The 14727-nt window shown below is 39.8% G+C and overlaps 2 protein-coding genes across 2 annotated transcripts in view; both read left to right on the top strand.

The window, feature by feature from the left end:
• Nucleotides 1-10470, top strand: part of ppm1lb (protein phosphatase, Mg2+/Mn2+ dependent, 1Lb) — a 56389-nt gene extending 45919 nt beyond the window's left edge. The window contains exons 3-4 of the mRNA XM_080427782.1: nucleotides 3523-3684; nucleotides 7828-10470. Of these exons, the coding sequence (XP_080283908.1) occupies nucleotides 3523-3684; nucleotides 7828-8183 (518 nt within the window). The 3' untranslated portion in view covers nucleotides 8184-10470. The remainder of the gene's footprint in view (nucleotides 1-3522; nucleotides 3685-7827) is intronic.
• A 2131-nt stretch (nucleotides 10471-12601) lies between these two features.
• Nucleotides 12602-13753, top strand: LOC308086230 (ADP-ribosylation factor-like protein 14). The gene is made up of 2 exons (XM_080429686.1): nucleotides 12602-13019; nucleotides 13171-13753. The coding sequence occupies exons 1-2, from the start codon at nucleotides 12705-12707 to the stop codon at nucleotides 13477-13479; spliced, it is 624 nt and encodes a 207-aa protein (XP_080285812.1). The 5' UTR covers nucleotides 12602-12704; the 3' UTR covers nucleotides 13480-13753.
• Nucleotides 13754-14727: the final 974 nt, after the last annotated feature.

Here is a 14727-nt window from a genome sequence, read left to right as displayed (position 1 = left end):
TTGGGCCAATTATTATTTAAACCAGTGATTCTCAAACATATATATTGTAGATCTGCTATATCCTAGTCGATTCTTTTGGGCTTGTTTTCATAGACCTGGTTGCTTATTTCTCTCACAAAACCTGGCAACACAGCCAGCTGGCATCATCGCAGCTAACAACATGAAGCTACCATTGTAGCATCTAGCCAAAACAACGCAATAAAAGACACAAACTAGTCCACAAACTAGACAAAAACAATGGTTGTCTACAAAACGTGGTCTAACGGGTCTAAGTACTTAAGTACATTTACTCAAGTACTTCCACCAACCAACGTGGGTCTTTTTTGGGAGAAAGAGGGCCCGAGGAAAACTTTTTTTCCTTATACTGCCAACGGGCTCCACTGGTACTACAGGCCGCTACAGGCAACGTACAAACGAACGTACGTCGGCCTGACGGTGAATGTCGACTGCACGGACGGAAATCCTGGAGCGACGGAGGGGGAGACAAAAACGACAACGCAAGGAGCGCTGGCGCTCGTTACGTCTCCTTATGTCCGACTATGAATGATACTTAAGTCGACAAGGGAGCCCACGGAAAGAAGCACCGAGAGCGTCTGTTCCAGCTGAGCAATTCATATTCTGTCAAGGGTCTTACTGATTATTAGAGGACAATCGACTGCACCTGAAGCACAAGAAGCAGCATTGTCCTCTCTTATTACATTCAGTTCTTGACCTCGACATCCCCATCTTTTCTGATCTCCTCAAGCACCCCCTCCCCTTTCCTTATTATGACTTGTTGCGCCTTAGATGTCATAATATTCCTAACAATTCTCGCCTCCACGTATCTCACTGTCAAGCTACATTCTGTGTGGAAAAAAGCTCTGCTGTTGTGCAGTTGTAGGTTTGGACAGCTAGGCTGGAGTGACTTTAGAGACTTCTTTCTTAACTGCCATGAGTCTCAGGGGGATCAGGTGATCAGGTAATTGTTTTAAATTGTTGCCCCTTTGTATCTGATTCAACAATTGAACTATTCAGGACGCTCGGCTCCTCGCTTGTGTTATAATCGGGCCAGGATTATGCTTGGAGAGAAGGGGTTGTGAGGGAAGGAGGGTGGGTGACAGAGATACCATCTCAATTTTGCTCATCTCCACCAGAACAAGGGCACATCAGATTTATCCCTAGCTTCGCGTGGCCAGACAATATCACTGCGTTGTTGTTCATCCTTTCATTGTTTATCAAGGCACAGTAGCGCTCAAAAGAGAGATAAGGGAGATGGGGCCTCGATGGAATGCCCAGGAGCAGAAAGTCTATTATGGAAACAGTCCTCTTAAAGCTGTGTGGTGTTCAGTTAACCCTTTATGTTGATGTGACATGTCTTTAGGGCACAAACAAAAATGCTTATAGTACAGATAGACAGACAAACAAACATACATACAGTACATGCATAAACACACATTAATTATTAAATCCAGCCAGGTGTAACAAGTGAGCAGTAGAACAATTGTTTAATTTCAAGCGAGGTTTAGGCTTTGAATCAATGTATTCAACAAGTAGGATATAATATCTTATATTGCACATCTTGAGAACCGCCCGACGATCGGCTTCAAACCTGGCACGTGGGACAAGGCACACCCAAGGGGTTGCCTTGTAAGTGTGAAGTTGGTCGGATCAGTGGATCTCCAGAGATATCTATAAAAATCGAAAAATCTCTGTATCTATCGCTCTGTGTGTCTACCTGTCTGTGTGTCTGTACGTCTGTCAGTGTCCCTTTCAAGCCCATATATGGAGGTCCCTGATGTCATCAACATGTCGTCATAGTACTGACGTCATAGACTGATCTCCAAGCACTATGATAATAGATACTTCACTAAGTCCTCTGAACGCTTACAACGGGTACCATACAACGAGCATCGTTCCCAACAAGCATCATCGTCATCATTGTAAAGCCACAGAATGCAGACAGATGCAGTGTCGGACTATAGGTTATGTATATAGGATCTTCAAGCATAGACGTTACGTAAGCACAGATACTTTGACAATTGGAATAAACCAACCAGTGCTATTTGGATTAACTGAACTAACTGGGTCTGAGATGTTAGCCTAATTGTGTGTTACTGAGTGTTAACTGAGTGTTCATTTAAATCGAAGAGTGAAATGAACACTCAGGATTTCACAATGTACGCTGGCATAGCGTGTTAATGGAGAACGGGGAACGGCTGGGCTCGGATAATTGGAAAATGGTGTGCTAGGAAGTCACCTCTGTCCATTATCGTTATCTCCATAGGAACCAGATAAGGATAATTAGCCAGACAGCGTCACACAGAGATGCAGAGTGGCGGCTGTGAGCCCCCAGTTACAGGATTAGCTACAAACGTGTTATGTGATGACATAAAAGACATGATGTAATGAACAGAAATTATATTTAAGACTGCATCATATCAATAAGCAAATGAGTCTTCCCGGTATCCATCCCTACAGGTTTTTCCATTTTTTCTTCCCATTCTCTGTAAGTATCACCAAGTTATAAATCGTAATATAAAATCACCCTCTTTCTTTCTCTTTCCTCATCTCTGTCCCATTTTCATTTATTTATTTTACTCTATCCGCTCCAGGCATCTCCGTATGTTTGGTCTCTGAATGGTTGAAATGATTGGGGGAATTATTCACCAGGGAATTGAACTAGTTTAATTTCATTGAAAGTTTCTGAAAAGGCCCATTATTAAGCTCTTCCTACAGTGGCTGTTAGGCGGCCGTGCAAACATGACACCAAGGTGTCTGTGGAACGTACCGTACTTTAGGGATGTTTCAAAAAGTTCATAGGTAGTTCAAATTCACACTAGGACATTGATGCCAGCAGCCTTTGTTCCCTTACAGAACACAGAGTGACCCCAGGAGGACACAAGCAAATCACCAAAGAGAGAATGCAGTCATTGTACGTTTTTGCCCTGTTTGCTGTAGTCCATTGAGCATAACTATACTGGTTGTCCTCTCTCTCTCTCTCTCTCTCTCTCTCTCTCTCTCTCTCTCTCTCTCTCTCTCTCTCTCTCTCTCTCTCTCTCTCTCTCTCTCTCTCTCTCTCTCTCTCTCTCTCTCTATTTTCCCTCCTCAGGGTGGTCCCCCCCCCCCCCACACACACACACACACAAACTTTCTTGTTGTCTTTTCTTTCTCCTCTCTTGCCGTCTCTCTGGTCTTGACTCAGTTTTATGTGAGCAGATGGCCAAACAGATAGATCTGTCTTCTCTCTACAGGGCCTTGGATCTCACACAATAGGCCTCAGAGTCTCAGCCCAGACTCTGCTCTGCCTGGCTGAGAAACTAAACAAAGACAGGAACACAACGGAAGAAAGAACAGCGTCCCAAAGAGGAGGAGAATGTTTTTGAAGTGCCTTCTTCAAGGCATTGTTTGCAGCCACAGATGTTTAGATAGGCATTGGATATGTTTTTTGTGCATTAAAGGCTGTTTCTCCTGCTGTTTCTGACTTGGTTGAGGTCATTCTCAACATAAGTCCTGTCTCACCCACCTCCCCCTTCTCTCCTGCAGGTACAACATGTTTGGTGGCTCTGCTGTCCGACAAAGAGTTGATAGTGGCCAATGTTGGAGACTCACGTGGAGTTCTGTGTGATAAAGATGGAAATGCTGTTCCTCTGTCGCATGACCACAAGCCTTACCAGCTCAAAGAACGCAAGAGGATAAAGAAGGCTGGTGAGCATGCATTTTTGTGTGTCAGGAGGTATTTTCACATCTGATTCAGAGCAGATGGACCTGGCTTTAGTTGAAGGATAAAAGAAAACACCTGAGGGAACATCAAAGCAACTTCCAAAGTCATATTTTTATAAAGTGAACATTGGACACTGTCATGAACTGGCTCACATTATGACAGAAAGGGAGACGACACACAGGATTAAACTTAACGTTATTTTATTTATAACTAAAAAAGACTGTGCATAAAATAAGAGATGTGAATAGTCAGTGATATCAGTAGTGTAAAGTGTGTATGGATGTGTGACCATGTATTGTATGTGCGAGTGCAAAAGCCTTGGTATTGGCCTCATATTCATTTCTAAAATCTAGATCTATACAGGTTAGATTAACATCATAGACCAGTAACTAATAACTCCAAGTTTAGTGGCACATTAAATGATCATCTGTACTCAGACTTAGGGGCTGCACAATTAATTGAAAATAAACAAAGATTGTGATTTTATGATTCGCAACTATGTAATCATGAAACTTGGCAATTCAAACGCCTTATTTGGTAGGCTGTTGCACGTTGCCCTCCTCATCTGAGCATTACACAAAAGGTTAATAACCAGAACATTCTACAACCCATGTACCCATCCATCAGGCTGACAGAGGAACAATACAATCACAGAAGCCATTACAGACCACCTGACCAAAGCTATGAACAGGGCATTAAGAAAAGTATAAAAATACATTGTTTTACCCCTCAAATCATCATTACCAATAATCATGGTTACGTAATAATAGTAATTAGAATATTAAGCAAAAAATAATCAGGAATATCATTTTAGCCAAAATGGTAAAGCCCTACTCAGACTATACATTTCTTTGAACAATTTATCTCCCATCCTATCTGTGTTTTTTGTGAAAAGGGATTTTGATGTAATGGCAGCTTGCCAGATTTGGTTTTTATTCAGTTGGGCATTGAAATGGCTAACTGCCGCCATCCAATGGTCACTTTGGGTATTGAACATTTTCCAATGGTGGAGACAACCACTTGTTTGGAGCAGATAGAGGTGGCCCTTTGACACAGAACTAAACATGGTAGCCTATAACCAAACACAATCAAGGACATTATATAAATATTACACAAAGAATATCATGTTATTTAATAATGATATTGGAGTAACACTGTTGACATGCAATACGTCCACTCTTTTGATTCAAACACTAGTAAGAAATAAGTGAAAGAACATAACTTGTCTTCAGTGTTTTCTTCAAGAGGAAATGAATGCACAACAGTTTTGTTTATCGCAAGCCTTTTGCCACATGTGGGTTAGAATGCATAAACCATATACTAAAATGTTTTTTTTTACCAACTTGAGGAATTCATAGCATTCATTTCCTCTTGACGAAAACACTGTAAAGACTGTAGGTTCAGCTTTATTAATAATATTTTTTCTTAATATTTACAGCTGGCTGAAATATGCTGTATTCTTTTAATTGTTAAAGACGGGGTGCCGTGATTTTCAGTCATTCCCCCCCCCCCCCCCCTAAAACATAATCATCAGGTATTATGGTTATACTAGGAGGAAGATTTTTTTCAAAAAAGTAGAAATTGTTAAAATTATGTTTTTATGTGGACACGCCTCCAGTTCATTAAGTATATTTAATATTTATATACCCTTTATAATGTACATATGTCATGTACATATGTATTTACTGTGTCACTAAAGGGATGTTTTTCTATTGGCACGTTTGACCCTCAAGGTTTCAGCCCTCAGGTAGAAACTCAAAATAGTCAGAGAAGACATAAAACACCATGAAAACAGCTTAATGAAGTTCTATCAACCTCCTAGACACATGAAAAACAGAAAAGGTGCAAAACCATGGCACCACCTCTTTTATGTAAATTGAAATTTACTTAGAAAGATGCCATGTGGTGATTGGTTATAGGCCAGCATGTTTTGTTCAGTGTCAAAGTGTCAAAGACACTGAACCCCTAACTGCTCACAATGAGAGCGGGACCTTGCATGGTTGCCTCGACCATGGTGTGTAAATGTGCGTGTGTTTCTGTGTGTCTGTGAATGAGTAAACGTAATGCACATTATAAAGTGCATTGGATGAAGGCGTTATAGAATTGCAGACTATTTACATAATGTCAACTATGATACCTTAGCCTCTTGGTAACTTAGTGGACTAATGCCCAATTTATGCTGTCATACGACGGTGTCCCACGTCGAATCAATGTTACCCAAAAAAAAAAGCCTTTGAAACTTAATTCCTCCCAAGAGCAAACTGGTGTCCTTGTGCAGGAGGTGCAGAGTCGTCAAACCACACATCTCAAACAGACCACCAAGAGCATATGATGTTATTGGATTTCTGATGAAAAGTATTTCTCAGTGTACGAAATGGTTCAGTGATGTCCGGTGACGAGCAGAACAGAACCTGGCAGGATGCGTAATCTATCTAATGAATAAGAAGAAACCTATATGGATATATGTATGCCTTCAATATTCTCCATGCGTCATGATCATAGACTGTAAAAATGAAAGGACAAAGTGACGCAATTGGTTTCTTCATACCGTAAATGAAGCCGATTTTCCAGCTTTTTGAAATCCGCCATCTTTAATATATAGAAAAAAGCAACCGCAGCAATAGGAACCGGAAATCAATCCCTAAATGAGTCGTGATGCACAAGAGTTTTGTTGGGTGCAAACATTTAACCATTGCCTCATTTGGGTTAGAAGAATACATAAGAAATCCTCTGAAATATTTTTTACTTGAAGTATAACATACCGTACATACATTGGCTTTTGATTTTGGAGACGACTATCTGGGTGCGCCTCTGCCTATTGATGGAAAATAGCTCAATAGATGAGTATGGGCCTCACTATTCGTAGTCTTGACCAGAGACCTCCGCTTACTGATATGTCTAGCGATATCGAAATTCAAGGTAGTTGCTAGAATAGCGGTGAGAACGGCCTACTCCGACTATTCTGCCAGGAGCAATGTATCCAAAGTTTTAAAATTAGCTAGGCAGTGTCCTGCAATTATATATTTTAATCGCTCTAATATGTTACATGTAACATTGTTGTGACTAACAGCAAGCATAATACAGCACCCAACTTCCACAGGATAACTGATTTTGTAATCTTAGAATATTCTTCCAGCTTAGTAAGTCCAATTCTTAGGAAGGCATTTAATTGTTACCAAATATGGGAGTCTGAAGCCTCTGAACACTTCCAGTGAAATTCCACAGTTGTGACTCTGCTACATACCGGATGTGAAAATAATTGAACCGTATCCAATAAAAACAATTTAATTCCCTAAACTAAATGGTTATTGAACAAATGGAAAATTGGTGGCATTGATCCATACACTTTTATTTTCCTTCTGTTGCCTGAGAATCAATGGCATCATAGTTCATAAAGATTAATGAAAGTGCTGCTAGTAGAGGGCCAAACATGTACAGTATTTCAACTCTGCTCTAGGTGGTAGTGACCTAATATAATAAAAGTTATAAAACACTAGATCATTTAAAAAACAGTTATAATACAATGTGGTACTACTTGTAGTTATAGGTAATACAGTATATATTGTAGGTTTAGGGTTAGTTACAATAGAAAAGGATATAATATATACAGTTTATTTATTCATTCTTGGTCTCTGTATTGGCCTTGAGCACTGTCCATCAGAGACACCTTCCTCTCTTATTCTCATGTTGTTCGCTTCTCATACTCTTGTACATCACTGTTCTATTACCTACAGCAGTGCTTCTCAAACTTTTTCATGCCAGGGACCCCCAAATTGATATAAATTTGGCCGCGGACCGCCATCTGTAAATATGTTGTGCCAGGGACCCCCAGAACCAAAGATTTGTGTTTCCTTAGAAAATATATATATATTAAAAAAAAATCACTAATGTTCATGATATTTGAAAAATAGCAGATCTACAAGCTCATAGCGCGGCACTATATCTGCTATTTTTGAATAGCCAAAGCTAAAATTGTGATGCTATATTAACACATTTTGCCGGGGACCCCCTGGAACCTCCCCAAGGAGGACCCCTGGGGGTCCCCGGACCCCACTTCGAGAACCACCGACCTACAGTATATCTCCTTTCTCACTCCCCCACTTTTCTTTTTCTTCCTCTGTTTCCAGGTGGCTTCATCAGTTTCAATGGCTCCTGGCGAGTGCAGGGCATTCTGGCCATGTCTCGCTCTCTGGGCGACTATCCGCTGAAGAACCTAAACGTGGTCATCCCCGATCCTGACATCATGTCCTTTGACCTGGACAAACTTCGGCCGGAATTCATGATCCTCGCGTCGGACGGCCTGTGGGACGCCTTCAGCAACGAAGAGGCGGTCCGCTTCATCAAAGAGCGCCTGGACGAGCCCCATTTCGGTGCCAAGAGCCTTGTCCTCCAGTCCTTCTACCGCGGTTGCCCTGACAACATCACCGTTATGGTGGTCAAGTTTAAAGGAGCTGCAGGGGGCAGTAAGGCCGGTGGGCAGTAAGTCACTGGTCACAACCCACCTCTGTACATGTATGTACTATGTTTGGATTTATGTATTTATAAGAGATGGGCAGGCTTATGATGAAACATTTAAAACGAGACTGCAACTTATGGGGCACGAAATGTAAACGGGAGCTAGCCATTCAATACAATACTCTCTCTCTCTCTCTCTCTCTCTCTCTCTCTCTCTCTCTCTCTCTCTCTCTCTCTCTCTCTCTCTCTCTCTCTCTCTTTTCTTAATTTTACTGTTAAAAGTGGATTTTCTCTTCATTTGGTCTTGGCAGTATCTTACAGTTACTACAGCATGAGCTAGGGGTCACTTGTGTGCAAAAATAAAAGGTTTGACATTGTGAGTGTGTGCGCACACATTTGAGGGAGGGAACGAAAGATAAATGCGTTGTTGTCAGAGTGTTGGTATTGCACACACATTTTAAATTCAAACATAGTAATTTGCCAGACGATAACAAAATAATTAACACCACTCAGTATGGTGTTTCGCTACTCTCATCATAATTTTAAAAGTTATAGGTCTTTAACTAAAATGTGTGTGTCCACTAACATTAGTTTATTTTTTCGAATATGCTAACTTAGATTTGCATACCGTCTATTACATTCACTGATGTTTCCTAAACGACTGCACTGAAATGCTACAACTGGGACGTGTTTTCTTTAATCAAATACATTTCAAAGGCGCAAATCGTTATTGTGAATGAATTCCCTTCATACATTAACAATGCAAAACATATTCTCCCCCACGCGTACCCAGACCACCATTCTAGTTGTAGAAGCAAGTTACATTTTCATGTCACAGATCCCTGACCCAGGGCCAGGTTGATTTTAGAGTGATGAGAATATTTTTGGCATCAGCTCAGCTGCACCATTCCATCTCTTTCATTTGTGTCCAATCCAAATATGCTTCTTTCCTTTGAAGAGGTGCTTGATGTTTTAGATCATCATCTCTATTTTGATCGTTGATTAACTATTGTAAATACTCTACTCCAGGGGTCTTCAACAGGGGGGTCCGGGACCCCTAGGGGGTACTCAGAGTTACAACACGGGGGCCTCTAAATGTTTGTGTGATAGGAACTTTTTTTTATTTACATTAACCACTTGAATCCTAGAATTATTTTTCTGAGGGGAACATTAGCCAAAAATAGCTGATCTACAAGCTCACAACACCTCATGCTACGAGGCGTTGTGAGCTTGTGGATTGGCTATTTTCGGCAAAGAGGTTTGGTGTAGGGGAAAAAGAGCAGATCAAGTACACAAGTATTCTAGCCTGGTTCCAGACGAATCTGCCTTTGCGAAATTGCATTGCACTTTAGCCCTAGGCAGATTAGTGTGTCGTGTGATATTGTCTGGCCACGCGAGGCTACAAGTATTCTAAGTATTGAGGGTTTAAGTGGTTAACTGTCTCAAAATACACATTAACACACTGATGACAGTGCTGTCAAACAGGTCTATGAAGCTATCTATTAAATATATGTATTGTATATTATACAATATGTAGTGGGACCCCTGCTTCATCTCTCTAAGGGGTCCTTGGCCTGAAAAACATTGAAGACCCCTGCTCTATTCTGTAACTTTGTTCAACCCATCATCAGAGCCCACTTGAATTATATAAAACTGTACCACGTTATCACACATTCATTTATCAAGATTGTGTCGACTTACATGATATCAACAACTGTGTAGTCCAACAGCCTACTCTATACACATTGTATATGTACTGTACAGTTTAATTTCTATTTCCCTGAACTGTCACCTGAATATGTATTAAGAAGCCTTTGAATGAAATATGTACTTGTTGCCTTATTTTTGTAAAACTGTTCATTTCCTGTTATGAAGTCTGCTGCCAAAACTAACTGCTTGTTCCTTAATATAATGCAGTTGAACTTGCCATGCACATAGCACGACATAGACATCATACAGGTATCATACATGTAGAATTGCATCTTTAAATGGATGTCTCCAAGAGATGAGAAATGTTAACATGAATGTACATATCGCTGTTAGTATCACCTTGTCCCTGTCTAGCAATGAATAAAGCAATGCACCCGGCCCTGGATTGTTTAACATGAGAGGTATTTACTGGACAAAAAACTGTTTGTATGTGCTTTTTCAGTTGTACATTCTTCTTCCTGAATAACGTATGTTACCGAATGTTTATGTGCCGTTTGTACTTGTTTTGTTGACTTTAATAAATTGTAAAAATGAAGAAAAAAAGAATAAATCTGTGAATTTTCAAATGTAAATCAAAAAGACAAATAAAATATAAATGAACATGCTATTTTCTCTGAGCTATGGTTATTTTTTCAATTATCTAATTATAGTCAAAAGGTCTTGTCAGTACTCACGGAAATGTCTTTCAGGTAATTCTATTTAATAGACACAGGCAGAAACCAATCAACATTTTAGCACAAGGCATTCTTCAGTGTACAAAAAAGTGCCTCTTACGTAGTGCGTACAGTATAAAGGCCATAGGTGAAACACGGTCCATAGAGTTACATTGTAAAAAAAGAAATGGCCAGAAGCTATCAATAGTTTAAAAAAATATAACATCAAGTATGCTTGCATACCAATATGGACATACTACAGTATGCATACATATAATTACCCATACACACAAGATACACAATACTACATAAGGGGCCCCGTTATATGAAATAGAACCATGCACTCAGATTGGCATTCATAGAAAACACACCAACATTAAATGTTACTTTAAACTGTTAGAGTATTTAGTTTATGAGATACAAGAAATGCATCCCTATAGAAGTGCTCTATCTCTGTCATCACCTCTTGGCTGTACAGTTTCTGCACTCTGAGACCCCAAGGAAGACACATCATGACCTACTGAGTAGAAGTGACACATTTTCTTGCCTGTATGTGCATATAAACAGAGGTGGAAAAAGTACTATAATGTTTTACTTATGTAAAAGTATCAATACTGCATTGTAGAAATACTCTGTTACAAGTAAAAGTCCGGAATTAAAAATTTACTTAAAGTACCAAAAGTAGAAAGTACTCATTATGCAGAATGTGTGTAGTTTCAAATGTATGAAATGTATAGAAATCTTGTATAAAAAAAGCAGATCTACAAGCTACAAGGAGAGTGTCTATTCCCTTTTCCATATGCTAGAACCCCTGGACCCCTGAATGGATTGCTGGGGTGGAGCGCAACACCTGCCATCGCCTGCCATCACCTCCCAGTATGCACATTAGTTACCCTAACCCAAGCCGTGCTACTATACGCTGAGCTACCCTTAATAATAATAACAATAATAATAACAATAATAATAATAATAATAATAATAATACAATTATTATTATTACTCTGTAATAATAACAATTATTATCATTACTATTATATCATTAATTCATTAATTTATAATAATTCATAATAATTATTATAAAATCTGTTTTTCTGTATATATTTTGCTACTTGTAAATGTGTTTTTAAAATGTATTTATCTACAGATACAAATATGAACATTTCTAATGTGATTTGGGTATTACTACTACATAACCACATAAACTGGTGTATATATTTATTAATTGAATTAAGGGTCAGACGTTAAACATCTATTTTATTTTTATTTTTATATATGTATTTAAGTTGTGTGGTGTGACCATACGGACTGTTTAAGGTCTTATGGTCTCTATAAGACTGAAGAAGGCTTTGTGCTGAAACACTTTTTGGTGCCTGTACCATTAAGTCAAAGTACTGGAAAGACACTTTCAAGAGAGCTGGCAATTCCTCTGACTGTTAAAGAACCTTTCCAGTTATGAACTACTAGAATAGGTTTGTACCATAAGTGCTTACCTTGTTGAATTAACAATTGATCTCAATTGTCTTTAATGTACCATGTTTGTATATGCTGGAGTTAGTCAAGAAATGTTAGTAAATTATTGTATGGTGTAGTTAATGAAGTGCCCCAGAGAGCTACAACAACTTAAAATCTCTGGAAGCTGCACACACATGCTAATTCCATAGTATTGTTTGTTGTGTTTGTAAGCTCTCATGTCTCATAAATTTATAAACTGATGTCACCCGTGTGGGAAAGTGGACCATGAACTGAAACTGCCCTGTGTGTGACGTCAATGCTTGAAGACAAGTATCCGGGATGAAACAAAATCCGCCCCCCACCAAACACAGGCTGTGTGTGATGGTTGAGGGCAGGTGTGATTCAACTCCATTGACAGAACTGTAACCAGAGAACTCTGTGCTCCTCTGACATGCACAGTCACCCAGCAGATATAAAAAGCTTTACTGAAAGCTGCGTAATGACTGGAGGAATCACAACAACTGAGGGGAGGGGTCTCTCTGACTCATGTGTACATAAGGCATTCCGTTTAGCATCCAGTCTTTATAAGAGACCATACACAGAGCACAAACGCGCAGACCTCTCTCCAAGCCAACAGATTATACAGCCATAACCAACTGGACGCACTTACGCAGTTAAGCGTAAAGAAGAGACCAGCTGCATTTCTTCAGACAACGGGATCAGTGTTTTCAGACATGGGCATTCATGGCTCCAAGCCCCAACAGCAAGCACAGGTTCTTATGCTTGGCCTGGACGGAGCAGGGAAAACCACCCTGCTGTACAAGCTGAAGTACAATGAGAGTGTGATCACGGTGCCAACTGTAGGATTCAACGTTGAGATGCTTATGACTGAAGAAAAAGGCCGGGAGTTGACAGTTTGGGATGTGGGTGGACAGAGAAGGATGAGGCCTCACTGGAGACACCACTACGCTGGTACAGCTGGCCTGGTATTTGTGGTGGATAGTTGTGACCTGAGGCGGCTAGAAGAAGCTCGTAAGGAGCTTGATCAGGTAAATATTTTTCTATTATCTTTTTGTGAGAGATTCATGTTTAAAAATCTATTTTAAACGGAAATTAACAAGGCCTGCCCTGATTTGCTCCTGAGAACAATCTGCTGTTGTTATGCGTTTACTCAGTCCTAAATTCTTCTTTTCTCCTTAGGTTCTGAGATCCTATAGTCTCAAGAAGGCCCCTCTGGTGGTTCTGGCCAACAAGCAGGATGTCCCTGGTGCTTTAAGCCCTGAAGAGCTCAGCCTAAAACTGGACTTGAAGAGGGTTTGCGGGGGCAGGGCCTGGTTTGTCCAGCCCTGTTCAGCGACAACTGGCATGGGACTGGAGGAGGGTTTCAGAAGGGTTGTTTATCTGTTAAAGACATCACTGAAAAAGACTCAAGAGGACATCAAGGATTCAGTCAACAAACTGAAGCCCAAGGGTTTTACCATTATGAAATCAGGGCTGCACTGTGGTTAATGATGAGTTGATTCAAATGTAATGGCTGAGAATCTCTTTCTCAGGCTGAGTCCCAGTTTATGTGGGGTCTCTTTAGCCTCCTTGTGTGACTCATCAACAAGTGACCTCGTGGTCTAGAGATGAGATAGGGCAGCTGAATGAGAGATGGCCACTGTTGATCCCCACGGTGAAAGGAAGCCTTACTTTGCATGGTCAAAGATTAGGTGTGTTTCTCCCATGGTTATAACTGAAGGTGGCCTTATAATCCTGGATTATCCGGATTGAGGAATTAAAGAAATGGCAGGTGCTTCATGAGCTGTTAGGAAGAAAAACTGTCCAAGTTGGATTGTTAGAATCTAAGAAAGAAAAGTATTTTATTGATTTATTTGTTTTCTTTCATTGATGTTACCTGTTGGATTGTTTAGTCTAAAACATAATGGGAAGAATCAAAGAAAGAAAAGTATTTTATTGATTTATTTATTTGTTTTCTTTCATTTATGTTGCACTTGTAACTGCATTGTACAGTTTTGTTAAATCAGCAAATAAAATGTTAAAACTAAATGTTGGATGTTCATCCTTTTTCTTCTTTTCCTTCTTTTTTTTATAGCCAATTCGTTTTTTACCCCTTTTCTCCCCAATTTAGTCGTTATGCCAATTGATTCCTCCCCACACATTTCTGTGTTGTCACTGCTGTCGTATCCTACTGACTCACTCACCAATCGTGTTCGTGTAGACGCTCGACAAAGCCGGATGCACCACGGTGGATTTGAACCCACAACCTCTGTGGTGGTGTCCAGTGACTTTACCACCACCGATGTTCATCCTTATCATAGCAGACATGACTTCATTTCATTTCACACTTGGTCAATTAATTCCATTAATCTCTCTCTCTCTCCCTCTCTCGGTGATTATATATCACCCACTCTTGAGAATTGGGACAAATCATGTCCTACCAAAACATTTCAAATGATCATTTATTAACATACTAATTTAAAATAATTGATTTATATACATGAATTATTTATACAATGTTTTGGTCTGGTTTCCTTTCTTTTTTTTTACATCTAAACTTGCACTCTGCCAGAAAACACCCTTGTCTAAGACAAGGATTCACAACTTTATTTTTTGTTAAAAGCGTAACAAAAAACTAACCATGTGTACTGATAACATAGGCGAAAGAATGTACTATTAATATCAACTTTTTTTTCAACACACACACACACACACACACACACACACACACACACACACACACACACACACACACAC

The sequence above is a fragment of the Gymnoscopelus braueri genome, assembly GCF_963280865.1.
Source record: "Gymnoscopelus braueri genome assembly, chromosome: 5".
NCBI classification, from domain to species: Eukaryota; Metazoa; Chordata; class Actinopteri; order Myctophiformes; family Myctophidae; genus Gymnoscopelus; species Gymnoscopelus braueri.
This window is presented reverse-complemented; position numbering and strand designations above follow the sequence as displayed.